Source organism: Xenia sp. Carnegie-2017, unplaced genomic scaffold (assembly GCF_021976095.1).
Source record: "Xenia sp. Carnegie-2017 unplaced genomic scaffold, XeniaSp_v1 HiC_scaffold_24, whole genome shotgun sequence".
Classification (NCBI taxonomy): Eukaryota; Metazoa; Cnidaria; class Anthozoa; order Malacalcyonacea; family Xeniidae; genus Xenia; species Xenia sp. Carnegie-2017.
In genome coordinates this window covers 13,804,601-13,814,501 of record NW_025813487.1, presented here as the reverse complement: position 1 = coordinate 13,814,501, position 9,901 = coordinate 13,804,601, and the positions used below count along the sequence as shown (strand labels likewise).

At 36.6% G+C, this 9,901-nt stretch overlaps 1 protein-coding gene across 1 annotated transcript; it reads right to left on the bottom strand.

The window, feature by feature from the left end:
• Positions 1-374: 374 nt before the first annotated feature.
• LOC124452205 (sodium/calcium exchanger NCL1-like) lies at positions 375-8,061 on the bottom strand. Its single transcript, XM_047002788.1, is given in 19 exon segments — positions 375-579; positions 833-961; positions 1,042-1,106; positions 1,198-1,291; positions 1,971-2,020; positions 2,023-2,082; positions 2,418-2,467; positions 2,469-2,506; positions 3,090-3,164; positions 3,849-3,966; positions 4,034-4,086; positions 4,874-5,015; positions 6,013-6,080; positions 6,299-6,410; positions 6,483-6,585; positions 6,717-6,764; positions 6,853-6,898; positions 7,125-7,221; positions 7,904-8,061. Coding segments are annotated over 18 exon segments (1,314 nt in total). The 5' UTR covers positions 7,909-8,061; the 3' UTR covers positions 375-579; positions 833-871.
• Between the last annotated feature and the right edge of the window lie 1,840 nt (positions 8,062-9,901).

Genomic DNA, 9,901 nt, shown 5'->3' with positions numbered 1-9,901 from the left:
GGGTAGGAGGTGCATTTAGGGATAGTGTTGTTAATTTTAGACGGAGAAATTGAACCAAATAGAAAGTTCTTGCAGCCACGGAACTTTTAATTTCGACGACAAACGATAGTTCCCTGCGTCTTAGAGTAAAAGGACCATGTGGCTGTATGAATTGCCGCTTTGGACGCAATGGGGAGGAGGAAGTGACGTTTGAAAGTGTGTTGTTGTTTAGTAAGAGTAAAGACAAATTGTTGTTGAATGTTGTATGTGGAACCAAACGGTCCTCAAAGTAATTTGAAAGTAATAACTTTGTAATTTGGTATATTTCATTAAATTTTATTCCGAAGTTGTTTGACGACTTGATAGTCACACACCACAAAAATAAAACAATCAGCTTTGCCAATATCATTAAAATTTCCTAAGAAATATTATAATGCTGCTACGTCATTATTCATTACATTGATTTTGTTTCATAAAATTACGTACACAACCTTACGTACGAGAAAAATAAGCTCATATACGAATGTCGTCCCAATAACTCGTGCTAAAATGTGCAATCACACAAATGTATTTCTAACTCTAATATACCAACGAATCAATCTAGAAAAATAGAAAGAATCAATGCTCACTGTTCAAGAAAAAATCTTTTTTCATACATGGAATTTCAAAGACATTAAAACCCGATCAGCACCGCATAAAATACATTAAAACTTTATTATTTGCTCAAACTGATCAACAAACATTTCTCTACCAGCCAAACCATGTCCCTCAAACCGAACCACGTCCCTTCCACACAAACCACGTTCCTTCCAACCATGTCCCCTCCAGCATTTACGACTTGAATCGGACTTACTTGAGTTATAATTGACAAAAAAAAAATGAGCAAAAAGATTTATTTCCATCCAACAGCACTGCTTTCCAAGATAGCAACAAGCAAAATGGAGAATAAGTAGCAAAACGCAACTGGGACCAGCTTCCACAGCTATATTCAATTGTAACAAAATGCATGAACGCACTTGATACCTAAATATTTTAGGATAAATGATTCGAAAAACAAAATACCTTGTAGGTCAACGGATAACCCATAAAAAAGACGAACCATTGAACGAGCAATATGACAGTGACCTCTATAAATCGAAAACAACAAAAGATAGATTTTAATACCTCGGTTTGCACACAAAGGTTTCATATTCAATGGTTTTATTTTAGTCCCCTCACCGGCTGAATAATACCATTCAAGGTTCTTGAAGTAGACGAGAGCACAAAATATACCCAAACAAAGCGTGTTGTTCATCGTCGCTGCACCATAAAGCTGAAGAAAAAGAAACTTTACACAAGGATGACAAAAAGCGTGTTGTTCATCGTCGCTGCACCATAAAGCTGAAGAAAAAGAAACTTTTACACAAGGATGAAAGGTTAAGATTGAAGACCGATTAAATCGAATGACGCGATTTCGTACACGAACATTCCTTAATGTTGTAGACGTAACGAAATGTTTCAAAAGAATGTTGATGGCGGGAATCCTTCAAAAGCGGACGAGGCCTTCAGTAGAAAATTTGATTCCATAATGAATTAGGCCAGCGGTGAATCAAGGGAATTTTTCAAGGGTGGTAAGAGTAAAATCTAATGGTCAGAAACATTTAACATACTCTTGTATAAATTTGGACGATTTTATGCCCCCTCCCTCCCCGTCTATGCATCGGTTAGCCATTGCCTGCAAGTGTTATCTCCTGTGTATCCACTACCACTGAACTCTGAACTCCTGTGTATCCACTACCACCCTAGGAATCCACCAGAAAATTAGGCCATCAATGGGCCAGTAGGTTACGAGTAAACTTAACAATCTTCAATGTAGGTTTGATAAGGAAGATTGACGTCATATATACTTAACACGCGAGCCTCTGTCATAAAGCCAGTTCCCTCCCGGTTACATCTTAACGGAGAATCTAAACAACGTGCTTTTTCGCGAAAAGCTGTTGAATATTCCTTACTTGTGAAAAAGTCATGGAGACATTTTCTTTCTTCTTTGCACAGCAGAAAGGGAAGACACGAGTTCGGATGCGTTCGAACAGATTGGTGTGACGACAAATGAAACATAAAACGCTGCAACAAACAAGTATCGTCAAAAGATGTTTTACACAGCGACAAATACAGCTACATGTTTGTAAATGTGATCGTCCAGGTCGGTATAGTCCTGTGAAGGACTGTTTTGTTATTGTTGACTGACGTTTCGACAACCTTAGCTGTAGTCATCTAGTTCTCATTTGACCCTGAAGATGACTACCGCTAAGGTTGTCGAAACGTATCATCAACAACAAAACAGTCCTTCTTACTATACCAACCTGGACGATCTACATTAACAAACATATAACGATACTCTCAGGTTCAAACCATTTATTTGATAAATACAGCTGTTTTCAAACAAGGACAAAACTCACGACTAATGCCGATGTAAGAACCACCAGCTTTGGCATTATTCTTGTTATTCCATTAGAACATCACACATCGGATCAGAGAATATAGTGACCTGTAGAAATAAAAATCTATGGTAGTACTTTTTAAGTCATATTTTTTGCTGTTGTCACAAAATGATGTAAGAACTATTTTTCTATGTTCGAACGTTCGCATGGTCACCTTGCCGACGCGCACAAACTTATGAAACATTTAAGAAATAGAAAACATTCATTCGTGGAATTTAAAAACTAGATAGTGCAAACATGAAACGAGAATGTTGACAAATGACAAAATATAAGGGGCGTACCAAGCAGGGGTGCAGGGGTTTGGGTTTAATGTGAGACCGCCACCTTTGTGAAAAAAGGCGATGAATTTTACAAGATGATGTTCGTTTGAGTTTTTTTAATAAAAGCAGTCGGTAATTTTTCAATTTATGTTATTAATAAAAGTATTTCATTCATTCGCTTGTGCACGGTGATGTTTTTTTATTCACTTCCAGTCCTACAAACTTACATTTTATGATTTCAAAAAACCGTAGAAGAGGCCTGGACGCTAAATCCCTAACTTAGTCGCTAAAGTCATTGAAAAGCCCTCTGAATGCCCCGGTAAGCACAACAAAATAATAATGAACGGTTATACAGGCACTGATTCCTTACCATAGCAACACCACCACAGAGCATAAAAAAGCATTTAATTGCAATGACAGGTTTACTTTCTTCCTCTTCTTCAGCCTGAAAGAAAAAATCGACGAGTGAAGAGAAGCAGTTGTTAGTCATCGATGTAGTGAAATTAATACATCTTCAATTCCGTTTCCTCCTCCGGTTTAATGAAAGGTTCTGATTCGGCGGGTTCCTTTGGTTTTATGTCTTTACCAATCTGCCATGTTTTGAAATATTTTGTTTGAAGACCAACTGAATAAAAAAACATAAATTGTTGGGTACAAGAGTAAAACTTTAAGTCTCACTTGTCATATTCTTGGCAAGTGTATTCAATTGTCAAGTGTAATCAATTGTCTTCCTCAGCTGATACCAATGGCTATGTAACTTTCATCAAAGATGTATAGCCACAAGATATAAAACTGCCAGGCGCCGGTTGCACGAAACCTGGATAGCGTTATCTATTGGATAGCAAAATTTTGAAACTTGTAAAAAGGTGTTTTTACTTTTCTTATGACAAAGAAATTTTGTAATCTTCGAAACAATTTTTTATTTCAGTGATTGCACAGTTCAAATCTTATACTTTTCTCTTACAAGAGATTTTATGAAAGTTCAGAAAAATTTGCTATACAGTGGATAACGCTATCCAGGCTTCGTGCAACCGGCCCCAGGTCTCTAGCAGCTCGGGCTACACACACCCCGCCCCAATGTCTTGCTACTAAACTATAATTTGCGTTCTTATATTTTGGCAAGACTGACCTGTGGCCTTTTTGTGCTTCTGGATCGTCTTTCTTTCCCGCGTCCCTTCATCTTTTGGTGCACCAAAATGCTCTTATTTGCAATGCCATAAAAGCGATGAATTACACGGCGTCGTATCCTGGTAAGAAAATTATCATTCACAGCATATTTTACCATCAAACCATAAATAAAATTCAACAACTTACTCCTCTTGTCGATGTTTGTTTGCTCGCATTTCCGCCATTTTATTATCATAGAGCTATGGAATGAAGAGATACACATGTATACATGAGATACACAGGGCATACACATGTACATAAGATACACAGGAGATACCCATGTAATGACTACATAGAAATCAATGCTCTGTTGTACAAGTTCTCGGCTAGACGGCAGTTTAGCGGACACCCGAAGCGCTTATATGCAGAGCGCGGGCTCGTTTTTGTTCAGGATTATAGGGTTAGGGTCTGGGTCAGCGTCTAAGGTGTCAGCTAAACTGCAGTAGTCCCCAAGTTCTCTGTTACCACATAACTTGTATCAACAGCTTTAAATCATTATAAAAAAGCTATTACAATGTTTTTTTTGTCAGAATGTCTGAACTTGAATGCGTCAATGAGTAAAAACAGGTACGCAGAGCGTACATGTGCGTAGCCTAATTGACAACGCGATGTTACTGACGTTTCCAGTGGCTTGGAAAGCTCGCATTTGCATAGCCTGCGTGCGGTTGTGTGACATCATCTTGTGTTATTTGGTTTAGTCTGCTGTTGGTGAAAGAGGTGCGAGTTATTGCACTCCTACAGTCCTATCATTACAAATATCGTTTCTAGATAAGTTTCCCGTTAATATGCCTTTGTCAAAAGTGGTTGAAAGTACATTATGTAAGGTCTTAGTTTATTTGTATATCCAGTTCAAACATAGAGATCAATAATAAGGATGCAAGCCGGTTGGCACACTGTTTTCTCCTATTTTGCAATTTTCTACTTTTTTGCCTGCACACAGGCTACCGACAAAGATGAAATAGCAACATGGATTCCTAGCATACTAACCAAGAAAGCCAAATAAGCTATGAACGCTATGCCACATAAAATAAGAGTTGCCAATGCAGCATTTTTGACATATTTAGGTTGATTCGGATCCTTAGGAGGATATTTTGTCGGTCCCCAATGCCAATCTGCACCTTGTACAATTCTGAAACAAAATATAATTTTAATGCATAATATAAAAATGCCATGCTACATTGACGATTGTGCATGAGTGCCAAGAATAGAATGGTGAATGATAGGGGACATAATGGGTGATAAGAATAGGAAAGGTGAATGATAAGGAACATTATGGATGTTAAGAATAGGAATGGTGGATGATAGGAACATTATGGATGTTAAGAATAGGAATGGTGGATGATAGGGAACATTATGGATGTTAAGAATAGGAAAGGTGAATGATAGGGAACATTATGGATGTTAAGAATAGGAATGGTGGATGATAGGGAACATTATGGATGTTAAGAATAGGAATGGTGGATGATAGGGAACATTATGGATGTTAAGAATAGGAATGGTGGATGATAGGGGAACATTATGGATGTTAGAATAGAATGGTGGATGATAGGGAACATTATGGATGTTAAGAATAGGAAAGGTGGATGATAGGAACATTATGGATGTTAAGAATAGAAAGGTGGATGATGGGGAGCATTATGGATGTTAAGAAAAGGAATGGTGGATGATACTGAAATAGAAAACATAATACATATTAAAAATACAAATGGTGGATGAAAGGGTACAGAATGAGTACCAAGAATAAGAATGTTGGACAACAGGGTACAGAAAGGGTAACAAGAATAAGAATGGTGGTGGATAGGGAACATAATGGATGCCAAGAATAGAAATGGTGGATAACAGGGTACAGAATGGGTGCCAAGAATAGAAATGTTGGATAACAGGGTACAGAATGGGTGTCAAGAATAGAAATGGTGGATAACAGGGTACATAATGGGTGCCAAGAATAGAAATGGTGGAGGATGGGAACATAATGCATTCCAAATCACTTTCAAAAGAAATCAGTTGGGCACTACTGAATACATGAGTAAACATGATCCCCTTTTTACTTTTTAGCCACACCCCTGAAATGGTGAATGCTGAGGCCATTATGAGTATTTTACAAAGATAGAACTACTTGTACTTACAAATACAACAATGAAGTAATGGCCATAATTATGGCAGACTTTTGTACAGCTGGTATTAATGTAACACCCTATATAGACAGAGGAGAGACTATCTTTACTTCAAAGATACAAAGTATTATTTTAATTATATTAAACTCACAACTACTTGTCAGAACATTTTTAACAAAACAAAAAAGTGCTCTCGCTTCTCATTGAAATAGCACTTACATTATCCTCATGATGAGCAAGCCAAAATCAACCGTTAATAAAATATCATATTTTCAAACCTGTTCCCTGCAGTTAACACCCTTTCTGTTAGTTCAATAGCTTCACCATTTCTATCTAAATCACATCTTCCCAAGAAGAGACTCCCACCCCAGGCAAGAGTCAGCAACATAATGGTACTACCAGCAAGTGTTCTGTGTGACAAAAATTTCCACAAACATAAAATGATTCAAATGAAAAGTAAAAATACTGCCAAAGAAACTCACCCCATACCAACTGAAAGTTGATCTTGTGCATTGGGTTTGAGACCAGAGACAACAATGATAGCAGAATCTGGGACAGCTCCAAGTAAAGGCAGTACAATACCACCTAAAACCAAGTTCATTCTGATTCACATGTTTTAAGAACAATGCTCAAGGGCACAAGCGGATAGAAGCCAAACAAAAGCGAAGCATTAGATTAGAAAATTTGCTTTTCGAAACATAACAGAGATCACATACCGATTAATCCAGCTGGTAATCCGAGATCTAATAGTAGTTCAGCACCATCTAAATTAAAGTAACAATCTTGTTAACATGCAACCATCAATGTTGCTCACAAATTTGTAAAATAACATCTTCACTACCTGAAATCAACCATTAACAGAACCATAGAAAACAATCAGCAGAAGATTGCCAATGATCTTGCGATAAAAATAAGTTCATAAACAAATGCATACCCATCGTGTACAGTGGGAACAGAAGTTTAAAGAAAGACTGTATGGATTTCAATTTATTTGCCACAGATATAAGTCGATGTTGAAAGACTTAATTCATGGTTTGTTGATTTTGAATAGGAGCATTTAGGCTTGATGAAAAGTAGTTGGTACTTTATATATTCTTTCACATAATGAAATTATGTTTGCTTACTGTGCTTGAGCAAGGAAATTTAGAAAATCTCCTCCGCACATCTATCCTTAGTAACGTTTTTGTTTCCTTTGCTGGACTCGTTGCGACTTTCAACAATCTTTGAAGAAGAAAGCTCTTATTAGCGAGACAAATACTCATATTTCTCACGCAAAGCCGTTATCTTATAGGTCCACTGAGAAACATGCGTGAATTTCGAAACATAACGAAAGTACCACTGAATTAGTTACTGAAGTAAAGTTTTAGTATACATATTTTCATTCAATGACAAACAATCGCATGCTGCAATAAACCATTGTCCTTTCTAGAATAAGCATTCAAAGTCAAATGGCGTCCCACAGGAAAGTCATCAATATTAAGCAAAGTCAAGCATGAAGCTATTGAATCAACTAATGTCGATTCACGTGGAATAAACAATAAATGTCAACCCACCTCTTCGTGCAAACTTTATATAAACATTTAGGATATATATCTTTGTAAACTAAATCTAGCCTCCAGAAAACGAACAATGAACAGGCAAACACGAGAAGCGTTAAATTGAACAACGTTCCACTTCAAGATGTTTAAGGGACGGAGTCATTTAGTTCGATAAAATCTCACATTTTATAACGCGAAACTGACCAATCCCAATAGCAAAAACAAATTAATCGTGCAAATAGAACAGCTAAAACCACAGAGAAGCTTATAGTTATGTTGAGACATCAACGGTGGTGCTATGCTTGGCCAGTCACACTACAACGCCTATTTTACAATTTTCCTGCATTTTGCGAAGTTCAACTTACCCCATTAAAGGAGAACAATACAATAAAAGCAACGAGAAAGGACGCTTTGAATAATCGTAGAGTTATCATTTTATTGCCCAGAAGAATCTTCTTGTCTTGTCCTGCACGTACTTGACGAGTGGCCTGACGCTATGTCAATACATATGCAGAGTTGTTTGGGATTAGCTTGCAAATAAACCATTCTAGAATGTCAAGGTTCGTTGATTTTCATATTTGCATGTATAATGTTTAACAGACTTTGATAGATTTTGGTGCACAATAGTGCAAGAGAGATTTTATTAACGCATAGGATAGTTTGGCCGTTTTCGAACTCGAGATGTAAAGAAATTTTGCTTGACTATTGAGAACTTTCACAGAAATATTTTTCCGTCAAACAGCGAGCGAAATTGCATATTTTTCATCCGTGACTGTTCCATTCCACTGATTTCTTCGGTTGCAATTAAATATCGGCTCGTGTTTAATGTTCTGAATCGAAAACAGAACAATTGCGTGTGAGAAAAATAATTTGGGTGATTTAATGTATCGATTTTTGCCTTCATATTATAAACACAGTGAAGAAACGATTTGAAATGAAGTATATTGTCATTTGTTGTTTCAAAACTTATTCGCGATCAAACCATTCTCAAGGAATGATTGCAATTTATAAAGAAAAATAATGAAACACTTTGTATATTCGAGATTGTACGGTAGATCGATCTCTCATTTGTTACCATAAATGATCTAATAATCGCCCAGGGTGTCGTTTAATAAAATCCATATAAAATCTATCGGTTTAAGGGGTGGGATGGGGTGTGAGCGTTAAATACGTAAGAGGTGCTTTAATGGATAAGAGGCGCTTAATAGAGAGAAGCCTTTATATCATTTTCATTATCTTAGTTTGAACAAATAAAAACAAAAATAAGACGAAAGATATGATTTCTTAGCCCAATCAGCAAACTACTATAATAATGATTATTGTTATCACCATAATCGAGTAAGAGAGATTGAATATGCTGCTTTTACACGACTGGTCTTTTCAACATCAGGTGGTATGGGGAAAGAGACGGCAATTGCTTATAAACGGCTGGCTGATCTGCTAGCACAAAGGAGAAAGCTGCAATATGGCATCACGCTAGCGTGGATGCATTGTAAACTGTCTTTCGCACTGATTAGGTCAGCAATTACTGCGATACGAGGAAATCGATCTGCCTCAACTCGCGAACACACTTTAAATATTGACCTAGGTTATTTGGAAAGTTGTCTTTACACCTGACTGTCCTTTTTTTTCTTGCTAGTAATTTGAAAATTATCATGGATATTTTAAACATTGATTTTAGTTAACATTTTTATATTTGTATGCTGTAGTTATAAAAGTTGTACCATTTTTATCATTAAATAAAATTTCTTTCATCATTTATAATCGGTGGGATGCTTGTAAGAGATGGGGCGTTTAATAGAGAGGGAAGTTTAGTACAAACCCATTCTGCAAGGGGGGCGTCTAATAGACTCATGGCATTCATTTGAGAGGGGGCGTTTATTTTGAAAAATTCAATTCTCCTCAAAAATTTTTTTTTGCACTAGGAATTGCTCGTTTTTGACAAGTAATAAATAAATAAACTTTCGTTATTCCAGTCTTAGCTAATATTTTGGCTTCCTTAAATTCTCACCAGCAATCATTAGACCAGCATTTTGGTTGAGAACAAGAAAATTGCTTTGCCTTAATCTTGCAAGTTTGATGAAATACTTCATGATGTCACTTGACAATAATTAGCTTATTTACGTGTTCTTTGACATTTTACAACAGCGAATTACTACATGGATCTGAAAGAAAGACACTTAGGGAAGATTTTTTATCTGTTGAACATTGCAAACGCGTGTTTGCTTTTCTTCGGATGCATTCTCTTCATGATACCGTAATAGTTCCAAACATGACAATCCATGTTACATTAAAACTTTTCGTAATTCTTCTTATTCAAAGATGTGCAGCTGTATAAAGTATAAAAGATTGTGTAAGGCCAA